This window comes from Scyliorhinus torazame, chromosome 3 (assembly GCF_047496885.1).
Source record: "Scyliorhinus torazame isolate Kashiwa2021f chromosome 3, sScyTor2.1, whole genome shotgun sequence".
In the NCBI taxonomy this organism is placed as follows: domain Eukaryota; kingdom Metazoa; phylum Chordata; class Chondrichthyes; order Carcharhiniformes; family Scyliorhinidae; genus Scyliorhinus; species Scyliorhinus torazame.
The window spans coordinates 364800430-364817930 of NC_092709.1; the positions used below are offsets into that span (position 1 = coordinate 364800430).

At 53.2% G+C, this 17501-nt stretch overlaps 1 protein-coding gene across 5 annotated transcripts in view; it reads right to left on the reverse strand.

Moving 5' to 3' along the window:
- LOC140409368 (disintegrin and metalloproteinase domain-containing protein 12-like) overlaps positions 1-17501 on the reverse strand; it is a 653965-nt gene that overhangs the window by 605097 nt on the left and 31367 nt on the right. For all 5 annotated transcript variants that reach the window (XM_072497812.1, XM_072497813.1, XM_072497810.1 and 2 more), the window contains exon 2: positions 2591-2700. In XM_072497812.1, coding sequence (XP_072353913.1) covers positions 2591-2700 — 110 coding nt within the window. The remainder of the gene's footprint in view (positions 1-2590; positions 2701-17501) is intronic.

Consider the following 17501-nt stretch of genomic DNA (forward strand, 5'->3'; position numbering starts at 1 on the left):
AAGGTCCCGGACTGGAAGGTGTCGGACTGGAAGGTGTCGGACTGGAAGGTGTCGGACTGGAAGGTGTCGGACTGGAAGGTGTCGGACTGGAAGGTCCCGGACTGGAAGGTCCCGGACTGGAAGGTCCCGGACTGGAAGGTCCCGGACTGGAAGGTGTCGGACTGGAAGGTGTCGGACTGGAAGGTCCCGGACTGGAAGGTGTCGGACTGGAAGGTGTCGGACTGGAAGGTCCCGGACTGGAAGGTCCCGGACTGGAAGGTGTCGGACTGGAAGGTCCCGGACTGGAAGGTGTCGGACTGGAAGGTGTCGGACTGCAAGGTGTCGGACTGGAAGGTGTCGGACTGGAAGGTGTCGGACTGGAAGGTGTCGGACTGGAAGGTGTCGGACTGGAAGGTGTCGGACTGGAAGGTGTCGGACTGGAAGGTCCCGGACTGGAAGGTGTCGGACTGGAAGGAGTCGGACTGGAAGGTGTCGGACTGGAAGGTGTCGGACTGGAAGGTGTCGGACTGGAAGGTGTCGGACTGGAAGGTGTCGGACTGGAAGGTGTCGGACTTGAAGGTGTCGGACTGGAAGGTGTCGGACTGGAAGGTGTCGGACTGGAAGGTCCCGGACTGGAAGGTCCCGGACTGGAAGGTTCCGGACTGGAAGGTCCCGGACTGGAAGGTGCCGGACTGGAAGGTCCCGGACTGGAAGGTGTCGGACTGGAAGGTCCCGGACTGGAAGATGTCGGACTGGAAGGTCCCGGACTGGAAGGTCCCGGACTGGAAGGTGTTGGACTGGAAGGTCCCGGACTGGAAGGTGTCGGACTGGAAGGTGTCGGACTGGAAGGTGTCGGACTGGAAGATGTCGGACTGGAAGGTGTCGGACTGGAAGGTCCCGGACTGGAAGGTGTCGGACTGGAAGGTGTCGGACTGGAAGGTCCCGGACTGGAAGTTCCCGGACTGGAAGGTCCCGGACTGGAAGGTGTCGGACTGGAAGGTTTCGGACAGGAAGGTGTCGGACTGGAAGGTCCCGGACTGGAAGATGTCGGACTGGAAGGTGTCGGACTGGAAGGTCCCGGACTGGAAGGTCCCGGACTGGAAGGTGTCGGACTGGAAGGTGTCGGACTGGAAGGTGTCGGACTGGAATGTCCCGGACTGGAAGGTGTCGGACTGGAAGGTCCCGGACTGGAAGGTCCCGGACTGGAAGGTCCCGGACTGGAAGGTGTCGGACTGGAAGGTCCCGGACTGGAAGGTGTCGGACTGGAAGGTCCCGGACTGGAAGATGTCGGACTGGAAGGTGTCGGACTGGAAGGTCCCGGACTGGAAGGTCCCGGACTGGAAGGTCCCGGACTGGAAGGTGTCGGACTGGAAGGTGTCGGACTGGAAGGTCCCGGACTGGAAGGTGTCGGACTGGAAGGTCCCGGACTGGAAGGTGTCGGACTGGAAGGTGTCGGACTGGAAGGTCCCGGACTGGAAGGTCCCGGACTGGAAGGTGTCGGACTGGAAGGTGTCGGACTGGAAGGTGTCGGACTGGAAGGTCCCGGACTGGAAGGTGTCGGACTGGAAGGTGTCGGACTGGAAGGTCCCGGACTGGAAGGTGTCGGACTGGAAGGTGTCGGACTGGAAGGTGTCGGACTGGAAGGTGTCGGACTGGAAGGTCCCGGACTGGAAGGTCCCGGACTGGAAGGTCCCGGACTGGAAGGTGTCGGACTGGAAGGTGTCGGACTGGAAGGTCCCGGACTGGAAGGTGTCGGACTTGTTCATTCTTCACCCTTTGACCTTGCCCCTTCACCCAGTGAAGAGGTCTGATGTTTATTTTCCCTTTGCATCAAATTTCCCTCTAATTGCAGAGTAAAATCCTCTCTCTGCTGCACCTACTGTGGGGAGTTAACGACTTTATATTTAGTCTCCCAAACCAGTTCTCTCTCCGCCAGACAAATATCCCTGGGGCACGTCAAGGGACACACCTGATTCTTGTGACACTGGAACATTGAGCCTGAGACAAACAGCAGTCTGTCTGCCGTGATCCAGTCTGCAAGCTGTAAATGCAATCCCCACCTCCCTTCTCCCTTTCACTTCAATCCTGTCCCATCAAAGGATTTAAATTCAACCCCAAAGCTTTGCGTTTCTCTAATTAGACAGATATCTAATTCTCTTTAAAAAGCACTTGGGGCAGACAGTTTTCAACCTTCCCTTTCAGTTTTAGCTTGAATTACCCCCCCCCCCCCCCCCCCCCCCGCTGACCTATTGTTCGATCAGCCTTGAGGACGCTCCCCCCCCCTCACCTCCGGCTGTCTGCTCTTATCTAAGCCCTGCTTTCTATTGCATTCCACTCCCTGCGGCAGAGTGAGGAGGAGGTTTTCACTGCCTATGAACAGGAACTGTGAGTGTCAACCTCTCACTGAACATTAAGCTGAGTAACCAGCCTCCTTCTTTACAGCAGTTCGTGCAACACGAGAGCTGCAGGGATTTTATATTTCACATTCTCTGTACCCACAATGTTTTGCTTCTATTTTAATGTTGGATGGGTTGAAATGATTGAGATCATTGCACAACAGGTTGGGAAGAGTTAATGCATTCCGACTACAGAACCCTGTCAGATTAATTACCTGAGGCAGTGTGGATATACTCCGTTTCTTTTTCCCAGAGAGGACTTTGGGGAATACAACTTTATAATCCTTCAATTCTTCAAGTAACGTTTTTTGGTGACTGTGATAACCTGTGTGAAGATTGAGAGACATTTCAATAAAGATTAGTTCAGAGTACTGCTTAAATACATACTGCAACAGAGGGAGATGGTGGTTGTGCGCTAGACTAGTAATCCCCGGCCCTGTCTATTGCTGTGGGGGACGTGCAACAACTCACCAAGGTCCCTCAGGCAGCACCTTCCAAACCCATGGCCACGACCATCTAGAAGGACAAGAGCAGCAGATACCTGGGAACCCAACCGCCTGGAGGCTCCCCTCCAAGTCACTCACCACCCTGACTGGGAAATATATCGCCGTTCCCTCACTGTCGCTGGGTCAAAATGGAACTCCCTCCCTAACAGCTCAGTGGGTGTACCTACACCTCAGGGACTGCAGCGGTTCAAGAAGGCAGCTCACCCCCACCTTCTGATGGGCAACGATGGATGGGCAGTAAATGCTGGCTTAACCTGCAATGCCCACATCCCGTTAATGAATTTTAAAAAGCTACAATGCTCTGACGACAGCTGGTGTAATTTAAATACAATGATTAAATCTGGAATGGAAAGTTGGCCCCAACATTGGAGAGCAGGAAAGGATTGTCGTAAAAACCCATCTGGTTCACTAATGTCCTTCAGAGAAGGAAATCTGCCATCCTTACCTGGTCTGGCCTACACGTGACTCCAGACCCAGACCAATGTGGTTGGCTCTTAAATGCCCGCGAGAATGGGCAACAAATCCTGGCCTTGTCAGCGATGCCCATGTGTAACACTGCTTTTTAAGAAGGGAGGGAGGCAGAAGACGGGAAATTATAGGCCGGTTAGCCTGACTTCGGTCATTGGTAAGGTTTTAGAGTCTGTTATTAAAGATGAGATCGCGGAGTACTTGGAAGTGCATGGTAAAATAGGACTGAGTCAGCACGGCTTCGTCAAAGGGTAGTGGTATCTGACAAATCTGTTCGAGTTCTTTGAGGAGGTAACAAGGAAGTTAGACAAAGGAGAACCAGGGGACGCGATTTATTTAGATTTCCAGAAGGCCTTTGACAAGGTGCCGCATAGGAGACTGTTAAATAAGTTAAGAGCCCATGGTGTTCAGGGTAAGATCCTGGCATGGATAGAGGATTGGCTGACTGGCAGAAGGCAGAAAGTGGGGATAAAGGGGACTTTCTCAGGATGGCAGCCGGTGACTAGTGGTGTGCCTCAGGGGTCTGCGCTGGGACCACAACTTTTCACAATATATATTAATGATCTGGAAGAATGAACTGGAGGCCCTGTTGCTAAGTTTGCAGATGATACAAAGATCTGTAGAGGGACAGGTAGTATTGAGGAAGCAGGGGGGCTGCAGAAGGACATGGACAGGCTAGGAGAGTGGGCAATGAAGTGGCAGATGGAATACAATGTGGAAAAGTGTGAGGTTATGCACTTTGGAAGGAGGAATCTAGGCATAGGCTATTTTCTAAATGGGAAGATGCTTCGGAAAGCAGAAGCACAAAGGGACTTGGGAGTCCTTATTCACGATTCTCTGAAGGTTAATGTGCAGGTTCAGTCGACAGTTAGGAAGGCAAATGCAATGTTAGCATTCATGTCGAGAGGGCTAGAATACAAGACCAGGGATGTATGTCTGAGGCTGTATAAGGCTCTGGTCAGACCCCATTTGGAGTATTGTGAGCAGTTTTGGGCCCCGTATCTAAGGAAGGATGTGCTGGCCTTGGAAAGTTACAGCCCTCACACATGAAAACACGGTCACACAACTAGTGCAGAGCACAAAGGCAGCCCAACTCACCGCAGCAGTGAGACTTGGAACCAGGAAGAAACAGAGCAAAGCTTGTTTCGACAAAACAGTACACGCCCCTGAGTTTACAGTAGGGCAACAAGTTATGCTTTCCCTTTACAACCCCAGTTCATTCCTCTCCCCAAAATTTTCCGGACCGTACTCCATTTCGGACACAGTCAGCCCCTCAGTATACAAAATAACAACTCCCAATGGTAAGTCTGCGTGGTTTCATATAAACCAGCTCAAGGCTTACGGCTCACAGAATAACCACACACACCACATCCTGCTCGCAGCAGCAGACAATCACGCCCCGCCCACAGATGACGTAGTCTTACCCTCCCCCAACAACTCCAGCCCACCCTCAGACACGACTTCAACTCCGCCGCCAGAGGCACGACTCCGCCTCTCCCTTCCCTCAACCAGCAGCGACAGTGACAGTGATAGCGATCACAATGACGACAGCCACAGCACACCACGTTACGCCTACATCCCTGCACCAGGCCCCACTCCCAGCGAATCTGAGCATGATTCTACCGACCCATTTGAGATCACTTATATCAAAGCCCCTGACCCAGACCCACAGCCCGACGATTACGGATTGAAGCACAGTAGCTCCAACCTCGACACACGATTCTGGCACCGAGACAATTCGTTCAGGCTCATTCGGAATGATGAGATGGACCCCAATTCGCCCCAAGCAGCTTTAGCACGGTTACTGCAGACAAGAGTTTGGCAGCCGGGAGAAGATGATCAATTAGAGTCTGACTCCCACCAAACCAATCCCTTTGCGACCCTGTTCGCTATGGAGCAGTGAGGTGTCCAGATGATGGAGAAAAAAGGAACCGTTGGAGAGATACGGTGTCCTTTCTGATGGAACCTGCACCATGTCTGTTGAATGTTTGTTCGTTAGTGTTATCGTTAAGTGTTGTGTGTAAACTCGGAAAGTTTTTCATGGCCCCACGTCACCACCCCCTTTGACGGCCAATGGCTGTTAGAGGAACTAGTTTGTCCCCAGAAACTTGTTAATGGAACAAGTTTGTCCCCAGACAATAGTTCAGAGGAACTAGTCTGTCGACAGAACCCGACTCATAGTTGCTCTCCTAATTCGAGAGGCAGCCCCCACGATGACCACATTCTTACCCGTTCTTGCTGGTTGCTCAGGCATTGGAGAAACGGCATTGGTCCCCGCCCTCCCTGAGGACCCCCCACCCCCCCACTGGTCAGCTCCGCTTGGGTAGAGCACATACGGCATTGATCACCGTCCTACCCGGGGATTCCACCCATTTCTTACCCGCCGCGGCCCATAGGCACCCCATTTTGGCTCGTTACAGTCAAAATTCTTTTGTTTGGTTTTGGCAACCCTTAGGTTGCTTCCCTCTGCTATTTACATCCTCAAACACTGGGATGGTAAATCACACAGGCTGCGAGGCGGCTCGCAGTACCGCAGTATTTTCTTAGATGTCTTGTCCAAATATTCGGGTTTTTTTAAAATGAGGGAGTCACAGATGGTGACCAATTATAAAGCGAAATTGGCAGCAAAGGACAGACAGACAGACATACGAGATCTTAAGCAAGATAATAACAGAAATTATGCTTGTGTTCACAGATCTTCAGAAACCCAGGAACCCCAGAGGAAGACAAAGAAGAAGTCCGACTAAGATGAAGACAGCCTTCGTGTTCACATGGATCTTAGCGGGATCCCTTCAGTTGCGCGCGAAGCCCTTTTCAGTATAAGAGGTATCACCCAAGGGAGAATTCCCTCCTTTGGCCTTGGCTCTCAGTGAAGAGAGAGACCAGCCTAGCAGCTACACCAGACCAAGTAAGTCCCAAGTCAACGCACGCTACGAGATAGACGCTCCTAGTCGCTACCCTGTAAACAGCTCAACCCAGCAGCCTCAGAACCGAGCAACGGCCATTGTTCCTCTGACTGAGTGGGCGCCCGAAGCTAAGTGTAGGCCTTAGTAATAGTGGTAGTTTAGTTTGTAGAGTTTATGCATGAGTAGATTTGACTGTGTGTAAATAAATGAGCATTGCTTTTGAACTTACTAACTGGTGTTTCGAGTCATTGATCAGTATTCGGTTCTGAACCTTGTGGCGGTGTCGAAAGATACCTGGCGACTCTTGAGCAAATGTGATTAAACAGCCAACTTAAGAACCAACCAAAAGTTTGTTTTTTAAAATATTTTTTTATTAAAGTTTTGCAAAGTTTTTCATATTAAATAGTAATAATCCTAACACAGAAAAATAGAGTGAACATTAACATAGTGCAAAAAGAGAATATACAACAGCAATTGACTAGACGTGACAGGTGCGGGGCCAGTGCTGTCGCAGATGTTTTGTCGAAGTCCGCCGGGAACCCGTCGAGGAGAACACTGAGATTCGGGCTACTAGACTAGCAGGGCTTGAGGTTCATAAGTGTTAGCAATTCTGGAAAGTGTGAAAATAGATAAGTCCCCTGGGCCGGATGGGATTTATCCTAGGATTCTCTGGGAAGCTAGGGAGGAGATTGCTGAGCCTTTGGCTTTGACCTTTAAGTCATCTTTGTCTACAGGAATAGTGCCAGAAGACTGGAGGATAGAAAATGTTGTCCCCTTGATCAAGAAGGGGAGTATAGACAACGCAGGTAACTATCCAACAGTGAGACTTATTTCTGTTGTGGGCAAAATCTTGGAAAGGTTTATAAGAGATAGGATGTATAATCATCTGGAAAGGAATAACTTGATTAGAGATAGTCAACACGGTTTTGTGAAGAGTAGGTCGTGCCTCACAAACCTTATTGAGTTCTTTGAGAAGGTGACCAAACAAGTGGATGAGGGTAAAGCAGTTGATGTGGTGTATATGGATTTCAGTAAAGCGTTTGATCAGGTTCCCCACGGTAGGCTACTACAGAAAATACGGAGGCATGGGATTCAGGGTGATTTAGCAGTTTGGATTAGAAATTGGCTAGCTGGAAGAAGACAAAGGGTGGTGGTTGATGGGAAATGTTCAGACTGGAGTCCAGTTACTAGTGGTGTACCACAAGGATCTGTTTTGGAGCCACTGCTGATTGTCATTTTTATAAATCCTGGAGAAGGGTGTAAAAGGATGGATGAGTAAATTTGCAGATGACACTAAAGTTGGTGGAGTTGTGGACAGTGCAGAAGGATGTTACAAGTTACAGAGGGACATAGATAAGCTACAGCGCTGGGCTGAGAGGTGGCAAATGGAGTTTAATGCAGAAAAGTGTGAGGTGATTCATTTTGGAAGGAATAACAGGAAGACTGAGTACTGGGCTAATGGTAAGATTCTTGGCAGTGTGGATGAGCAGAGAGATCTCGGTGTCCATGTACATAGATCCCTGAAAGTTGCCACCCAGGTTGAGAGGGTTGTTAAGAAGGCGTACGGTGTGTTAGCTTTTATTGGTAGAGGGATTGAGTTTCGGAGCCATGAGGTCATGTTGCAGCTATACAAAACTCTGGTACGGCCGCATTTGGAGTATTGCGTGCAATTCTGGTCGCCGCATTATAGGAAGGATGTGGAAGCATTGGAAAGGGTGCAGAGGAGATTTACCAGAATGTTGCCTGGTATGGAGGGACGATCTTATGAGGTAAGGCTGAGGGACTTGAGGCTGTTTTCGTTAGAGAGAAGAAGGTTAAGAGGTGACTTAATTGAGGCATACAAGATGATCAGAGGTATGGATAGGGTGGACAGTGATAGCCTTTTTCCTCAGATGGTAATGTCTAGCATGAGGGGACATAGCTTTAAATTGAGGGGTGATGGATATAAGACAGATGTCAGAGGTTAGTTCTTTACTCAGAGAGTAGTAAGGGCGTGGAATGCCCTGCCTGCTACAGTAGTGGACTCGCCAACACTAAGGGCATTCAGGTGGTCATTGGATAGACATGTGGACAATAAGGGAATAGTGTAGATGGGCTTTAGAGTGGTTTCACAGGTCGGTGCAACATCGAGGGCCGAAGGGCCTGTACTGCGCTGTCATGTTCTATGTTCTAAACAGGGAGGAGGCGGGCTGGATATCCCCAAATAGGGAGGTGGGGGGGGGGCCGTCTGCCCCCAAACCAGGAGGAGGGGGTGACGTCTGCCCCCAAACAGGGAGGAGGGGGTGACGTCTGCCCCCAAACCGGGAGGAGGAGGGGTCCATATGCCCCCAAACCGGGAGGAGGGGGTGACGTCTGCCCCCAAACCGGGAGGAGGGGGTGACGTCTGCCCCCAAACCGGGAGGAGGAGGGGGGCCGTCTGCCCCCAAACCGGGAGGAGGGGGTGACGTCTGCCCCCAAACCGGGAGGAGGGGGTGACGTCTGCCCCCAAACCGGGAGGAGGGGGTGACGTCTGCCCACAAACCGGGAGGAGGAGGGGTCCATATGCCCCCAAACCGGGAGGAGGGGGTGACGTCTGCCCCCAAACCGGGAGGAGGGGGTGACGTCTGCCCCCAAACAGGGAGGAGGGGGTGACGTCTGCCCCCAAACCAGGAGGAGGGGGTGACGTCTGCCCCCAAACAGGGAGGAGGGGGTGACGTCTGCCCCCAAACAGGGAGGAGGGGGTGATGTCTGCCCCCAAATCGGGAGGAGGGGGTGACGTCTGCCCCCAAACCGGGAGGAGGGGGTGACGTCTGCCCCCAAACCGGGAGGAGGGCGGCCGTCTGCCCCCAAACCGGGAGGAGGAGGGGTCCATATGCCCCCAAACCGGGAGGAGGGGGTGACGTCTGCCCCCAAACCGGGAGGAGGGGGTGACGTCTGCCCCCAAACCGGGAGGAGGAGGGGGGTTGTCTGCCCCCAAACCGGGAGGAGGGGGTGACATCTGCCCCCAAACCAGGAGGGGAGGGGGGCCGTCTGCCCCCAAACTGGGATGAGTTTGGAAAGGTGAGATCATCAGTTCAGCCCAACGTACAAAGGTTGATCGTGGCTGGGATCAGGAAGGCATCAAAATCAACCAATCAGCTTTGAGATTAATCAAAGAACCCTCTTGGTTTAATCCAGACTTTTCCTGAGCCTAGTTCCACAGAGCAGATGTTTAAAAATACTGAGCCTGCAGCAGGTTTGAGGGAGTCACTGGGTGAAATTTGCCTGGCAAATATTGAAATGGAGACAAGGTGATTCAACCATTAAAATTAGCATTTCTTTTAGGGTTTTTTTCTGATTCCCTCGTGGGGCAGTCGCGCTGTGAGCAAGCGAGTCTCTCATTTATGACCCATCCATAATTGCCCTTGAGCTGATTGGGTCGCTCGGCCATTTCAGATTTTGCCTGTGTTGGGTTGTTGATAGTAGCGGAGCGAAGGTGGAGGGCAACCTTCTCGAGGTGTACAACATTAGGAGGGATATAGATATGGTTGAACCGGAAGAAGCTTTTCCCTTTATTAGAGGGGTCAGTAACCAGGGGGCAGAGAATTATGGTAAGGAGCAGGAAATTTATGAAATGAAATGAAAATAATAATCGCTTATTGTCACAAGTAGGCTTCAATGAAGTTACTGTGAAAAGCCCCTAGTCGCCACATTCCGGCGCCTGTTCGGGGAGGCTGGTACGGGAATTTAGGGGGGATTTGAGGAAAAACGCTCTCACCCAGAGGCTATTGGAAACGACTCGGCAAACTGCTAATATTGCAACGGCTGAAGACACAAACTACTTTGCAGCAAGAATAACAAGCCCAGAGAACCATGGATGGCCAGAGATATTCAGAATACAATGAGAAAGGAGAGAGAGGCTTTAATAAGCACACGGGGAGCAAATCAACAGCGGCATGAGGAGTACAGAAAGTTCAGGATGGAGCTTCAGAAAGCATGGTAGCACAGTGGTCAGCACTGTGGCTTCACAGCGCCAGGGTCCCAGGTTCGATTCCCCACTGGGTCACTGTCTGTGCGGAGTCTGCACATCCTCCCCGTGTGTGCGTGGGTTTCCTCCGGGCGCTCCGGTTTCCTCCCACGTGCCAAAGATGTGCAGGTTAGGTGGATTGGCCATGATAAATTGTCCTTAGTGTCCAAAAAGTTTAGGAGGGGTTATTGGGTTACGGGGATAGGGTGGAAGTGAGGGCTTAATGTGGGTCGGTGCTGACTCGATGGGTCGAATGGCCTCCTTCTGCACTGTATGTTCTAATTTCTAAAAAAAAAAGCAATTCGGAGAGCAAAGAGGCGATATGGGAAAGCTCTGGCTGGTGAAAGGAAGGAAAATCCCGAGATATTCTACAAGAATATCAATGGGTAGAGGATAACTTGGGAAAGGGTAGGGCCCATTCGGACCAAGGCAGGAATCTGTGGGTGGAGCCAGAGGACATTGGTCGGATGTTAAATGAATATTCCACATCTGCAAACCAGCCCCCCCCACACTGCAAACCAGCCCCCCCCCCCCACACTTTAACTCCTAGCTCCCTAAATTCAGCGTGTAGGACCTCGTCCCGTTTTTTACCTATATCGTTGGTGCCTATGTGCACCACGACAGCTGGCTGTTCACCCTCCCCCCCAGAATGTCCTGCAGCCGCTCCGAGACATCCTTGACCCTTGCACCAGGGAGGCAACATACCATCCTGGAGTCTCGATTGTGTCTGCAGAACCGCCTGTCTATTCCCCTTACGATTGAGTCCCCTATCACTATAGCCCTGCCAGTCTTCTTCCTGCCCAGCTGCGCAGCAGAGCCAGCCACGGTGCCATGAACCTGGCTGCTGCTGCCTTCCCCTGGTGAGCCATCTCCCTCAACAGTATCCAAAGCGGTATCTCTGTTTTGCAGGGAGATGACCGCAGAGGACACCTGCACTGCCTTCCTACTCTTGCTCTGTCTTTTGGTCACCCATTTTCTATCTCCCTCAGTACCTTTCACCTGCGGTGTGACCAACTCGCTAAACGTGCTATCCACGACGTCCTCAGCGTCGCGGATGCTCCAAAGTGAGTCCATCCGCAGCTCCAGAGCCGTCAAGCGGTCTAACAGGAGCTGCAACTGGACACACTTCTTGCACGTGAAGGAGCCAGGGACAGTGGACGTGTCCCTGAGCTCCCACATCGCACACGAGGAGCATGACACGGGTCTGAGATCTCCTGCCACGTCTTAAACCTTCGGTTAACTTCAACAACTACAATTTCAACAAAGAAAAAATAAATAAATTTACCAATGAAAAGAAACAGAAAAACAGAAACACTACTTACCCGTCACTTACCAGGGATAAAAAGCACTTCCTCCCCACCCAGCTTCGAATTCCCGCCTAGATTCAAATTCCCAAACTCACTCTTTGCTGTCTCACTCTGGCTGTCTTCTCTCTGGCTCACTGGCCGGCACTCATGCCCGGCACTGGAGGGGTTCTGGAGAGGAGTGGCGGGAGCAATATCTCAGGTGGTGAAAGTCCGGGTCAAGCCAAGCTGGGGGCTAGCAATATTTGGAGTAGTGGACGAGCCGGGAGTGCAGGAGGCGAAAGAGGCCGGAATTCTGGCCTTTGCGTCCCTAGTAGCCCGGCGAAGGATCTTGCTAATGTGGAAGGAGGAGAAGCCCCCCAACCTGGAGGCCGGGATAAATGATATGGCTGGGTTCATTAAGCTGGAAAGGATAAAGTTTGCCTTGAGAGGGTCTGCGCAGGGGCTCTACAGGCGGTGGCAACCGTTCCTAGACCATCTCGCGGAGCGTTAGAGGAAGGTCGGTCAGCAGCAGCAGCAACCTTGTGGGGGGGGGGGGTGGAGGGGACGTCCTGGGAGGGGGTGGGTGGGAAAGGGGGGACTGCCTGGGAGGGTGGATGAGCAAGAGATAGCATGAAGGGTTGGGGAAACTGGCACGTACGGGTGAGGGCCAGTGTACAAAGCTGTGTAAATATATCATTTTGCCGTGTATATATCTTGCTCTGCGCGATTTCTCGTTTTTTTTGTTACGAGGGGGGGGGGGGGGGGGGTTATTGTTTGTAAGGGAGAAAAATTGTGTTCTAAAACTTTAAGAAAGATACTTTTTTTAAAAAGATAATTTAAAAAGCTGTGTTTAATCCAGACTTTTCCTGAGCCTAGTTCCACAGAGCAGATGTTTAAAAATACTGAGCCTGCAGCAGGTTTGAGGGAGTCACTGGGTGAAATTTGCCTGGCAAATATTGAATTGGAGACAAGGTGATTCAACCATTAAAATTAGCATTTCTTTTAGGGGTTTTTTCTGATTCCCTCGTGGGGCAGTCGCGCTGTGAGCAAGCGAGTCTCTCATTTATGACCCATCCATAATTGCCCTTGAGCTGATTGGGTCGCTCGGCCATTTCAGATTTTGCCTGGGTTGGGTTGTTGATAGTAGCAGAGCGAAGGTGGAGGGCAACCTTCTCGAGGTGTACAACATTAGGAGGGATATAGATAGGGTGGATCGGAAGAAGCTTTTCCCTTTATTAGAGGGGTCAGTAACCAGGGGGCAGAGAATTATGGTAAGGAGCAGGAAATTTATGAAATGAAATGAAATGAAAATCGCTTATTGTCACAAGTAGGCTTCAATGAAGTTACTGTGAAAAGCCCCTAGTCGCCACATTCCGGCGCCTGTTCGGGGAGGCTGGTACGGGAATTTAGGGGGGATTTGAGGAAAAACGTTCTCACCCAGAGGCTATTGGAAACGACTCGGCAAACTGCTAATATTGCAACGGCTGAAGACACAAACTACTTTGCAGCAAGAGTAACAAGCCCAGAGAACCATGGATGGCCAGAGATATTCAGAATACAATGAGAAAGGAGAGAGAGGCTTTAATAAGCACACGGGGAGCAAATCAACAGCGGCATGAGGAGGACAGAAAGTTCAGATTGGAGCTTTTGAAAACACGGTAGCACAGTGGTCAGCACTGTGGCTTCACAGCGCCAGGGTCCCAGGTTCGATTCCCCACTGGGTCACTGTCTGTGCGGAGTCTGCACGTTCTCCCCATGTGTGCGTGGGTTTCCTCCGGGCGCTCCGGTTTCCTCCCACGTGCCAAAGATGTGCAGGTTAGGTGGATTGGCCATGATAAATTGTCCTTAGTGTCCAAAAAGTTTAGGAGGGGTTATTGGGTTACGGGGATAGGGTGGAAGTGAGGGCTTAATATGGGTCGGTGCAGACTCGATGGGTCGAATGGCCTCCTTCTGCACTGTATGTTCTAATTTCTAAAAAAAAAAGCAATTCGGAGAGCAAAGAGGCGATATGGGAAAGCTCTGGCTGGTGAAAGGAAGGAAAATCCCGAGATATTCTACAAGAATATCAATGGGTAGAGGATAACTTGGGAAAGGGTAGGGCCCATTCAGACCAAGGCAGGAATCTGTGGGTGGAGCCAGAGGACATTGGTCGGATGTTAAATGAATATTCCACATCTGCAAACCAGCCCCCCCCCCCCACACTGCAAACCAGTCCCCCACACACACAGCAAATCAGCCCCCCCACACTGCAAACCAGCCCCCCCCACACTGCAAACTAGCCCCCCCACACTGCAAACCAGTCCCGCCCACACACTGCAAACCAGCCCCACCCCACACTGCAAACCAGCCCCCCCACACTGCAAACCAGCCCCCCCACACTGCAAACTAGCCCCCCCCACACTGCAAACCAGTCCCCCCCACTCACTGCAAACCAAACCCCCCCCACACTGCAAACCAGCCCCCCCACACTGCAAACCAGCCACCCCCACACTGAAAACTAGCCCCCCCACACTGCAAACCAGTCCCCCCCCACACACTGCAAACCAGCCCCCCCACACTGCAAACCAGCCCGCCCACACTGCAAACCAGCCCCCCCACACTGCAAACCAGCCCCCCAACACTGCAAACTAGCCCCCCCCACACTGCAAACCAGTCCCCCCCACACACTGCAAACCAGCCCCCCCCACACTGCAAACCAGCCCCCCCCCACACTGCAAACCAGCCCCCCCCACACTGCAAACCAGTCCCCCCCACACACTGCAAACCAGCCCCCCCCCCACACTGCAAACCAGCCCCCCCACACTGCAAACCAGCCCCCCACACTGCAAACTAGCCCCCCCCCACACTGCAAACCAGTTCCCCCCACTCACTGCAAACCAGACCCCCCCCCACACTGCATACCAGCCCCCCCACACTGCAAACCAGCCACCCCCACACTGAAAACTAGCCCCCCACACTGCAAACCAGTCCCCCCCACACACTGCAAACCAGCCCCCCCACACTGCAAACCAGCCCCCCCACACTGCAAACCAGCCCCCCCACACTGCAAACCAGCCCCCCCACACTGCAAACCAGCCCCCCACACTTCAAACTAGCCCCCCACACTGCAAACCAGTCCCCCCCACACACTGCAAACCAGCCCCCCCCACACTGCAAACCAGCCCCCCCCACACTGCAAACCAGCCCCCCCCCCACACTGCAAACCAGTCCCCCTCACACACTGCAAACTAGCCCCCCCCACACTGCAAACCAGCCCCCCCACACTGCAAACTAGCCCCCCCCACACTGCAAACCAGTCCCCCACACACACTGCAAACCAGCCCCCCCCACACTGCAAACTAGCCCCCCCCACACTGCAAACCAGTCCCCCCACACTGCAAACCAGTCCCCCACACACACTGCAAATCAGCCCCCCCCACACTGCAAACCAGCCCCCCCCACACTGCAAACCAGTCCCCCTCACACACTGCAAACCAGTCCCCCCCACACTGCAAACTAGTCCCCCCAAACACTGCAAACCAGTCCCCCTCACACACTGCAAACCAGTCCCCCCCACACTGCAAACTAGTCCCCCCCACACTGCAAACCAGCCCCCCCCACACTGCAAACCAGTCCCCCCAAACACTGCAAACCAGTCCCCCCCCCCACACTGCAAACCAGCCCCCCCCATACTGCAAACCATCCAGGACCCCCCCCCTCACACTGCAAACCAGCCACAACCCACCCACCATCCCCCTCCCCGCACTCTGGCCACGATCCGCACGGCAGCTCCCCCCCTCACCCCTTATTGCTCAAGCGCCCTCTCTACACCCAAGTACACGCTGCCCCCCACCCCCACCACCCCCTTCCCCGGCCCTGGGTAACTTGGGGAACATGGAGCTCCAAGCTAACTGTTCCAGCCACACTGCTTCCCACTGCCCCTGTCTGCACTGCTCTCTAGCTTCCAGACAAGAGTCCCATTCATGGAGGGGGATTGTGTGCGGGGAGGGGGTGTTTCCTCAGGCACGGGGTCCCTGTGGGTTGTTCCCCATAGACACAGGTGCCCGTGGGGGTCATCCTCTTTCAGGATTCTCTGTGGGGGTCCCCCTATTACAGGGTCCCTGTGGGGTGTTCTCCATTGACAGGGGTCCCGGTTGGGGCCCCCCCTGTTACAGGGGTCCCTGTGGTGTATTTCTAGGGGTCCCTGTGGGGGAACGGGGCAGGTCATCTTGGGAGTTGCAATCCGGGGGTGGGGGATGGGGTGCTGCTGTGTGGGGAGGTGTCAGGGCTGATTTGCAGTGTGGGGGGGTTTGAGATGCACCCCACAATCTTGGCCCTGGCGAACCTTGTCCCCTTCACCAACTGTGCGACCCACCAGCTGGGGCAAAGGGGGAACACGGCCACAGAGGGAGGGGGACAAGTCAATGGAAATCGAGAAAATGATGTTTTTTCTGTGGTTTTTCTCTTGTGGAATTTGAATGTTTTCCTTGCTGCTTTTTGCTGTGTATTATGTGCGGTTATACAACTTGTAATTGAGCTTACAAACTGAAATGTGAAACATAAAATGTGAAAACCAATAAAAACATTTTAAAAATCAATCTTTGAGATAATTTTAAAAACTAGTAAGGAGAGGGTTCCTGGAACGCAGTAGGGACCGAGGAGGGTTGGCCCTGCCAAACCTGGGGAGCTACTACTGGGCAGCAAATGTGGCGATGATCCGCAAGTGGGTTATGGAGGTAGAGGGGGTGGCATAGAAGAGGATGGAGATGGCGTCCTGTAAAGGAACGAGCCTGGGGGCGTTGGTGACGGCACCGCTGCCGCTCTCGTCGACAAAGTATACCACGAGCCCGGTGGTGGCCGCAACGCTAAGGATCTGGGGCCAGTGGAGACGGCACCGGGGTGCAATGGGAGCATCGGTGTGGTCCCCGATCAGGGGTAACCACCGGTTTGTCCCGGGGAAGATGGATGGGGGGTTCCAGAGCTGGCATCGGGCGGGGATTGGAAGAATGGGGGACCTGTTCATCGACGGGACGTTTGCGAGCCGAGGGGCACTGGAGGAGAAGTTTGAGTTACCCCCGGGAAATGCCTTTAGATATATGCAGGTGAGGGCTTTTGTGAGGCGACAGGTCAGGGAATTCCCGTTGCTCCCGGCACAAGAAATTCAAGACAGGGTGATCTCGGGTGTATGGGTCGGGGAGGGCAAGGTGTTGGAAATACACCAGGAGTTGAAAGAAGAGGGGGAAGCGCTGGTAGAAGAGTTGAAGGGTAAATGGGAGGAGGAGCTGGGGGAGGAGATCGAGGAAGGTCTGTGGGCTGATGCCCTAGGTAGGGTTAATTCCTCCTCCTCGTGTGCCAGGCTCAGCCTGATACAATTTAAGGTGGTCCACAGAGCGCACTTGACGGGGGCGAGGTTGAGTAGGATCTTTGGGGTAGAGGACAGATGTGGAAGGTGCTCAGGGAGCCCGGTGAACCATGTCCATATGTTTTGGTCATGCCCGGCACTGGAGGGGTTCTGGAGAGGAGTGGCGGGAGCAATATCTCAGGTGGTGAAAGTCCGGGTCAAGCCAAGCTGGGGGCTAGCAATATTTGGAGTAGTGGACGAGCCGGGAGTGCAGGAGGCGAAAGAGGCCGGCATTCTGGCCTTTGCGTCCCTAGTAGCCCGGCGAAGGATCTTGCTATTGTGGAAGGAGGCGAAGCCCCCCAGCCTGGAGGCCTGGATAAATGATATGGCTGGGCTCATAAAGTCGGAGAGGATTAAGTTCGCCTTGAGAGGGTCTGCGCAGGGGTTCTACAGGCGGTGGCAACCGTTCCTAGACCATCTCGCGGAGCGTTAGAGGAAGGTCGGTCAGCAGCAGCAGCAACCTTGGCGGGGGGGGTGGAGGGGACGTCCTGGGAGGGGGGGGTGGGAAAGGGGGAGCTGCCTGGGAGGGTGGGTGAGCAAGAGATAGCATGAAGGGTTGGGGAAACTGGCACGTACGGGTGAGGGTCAGTGTACA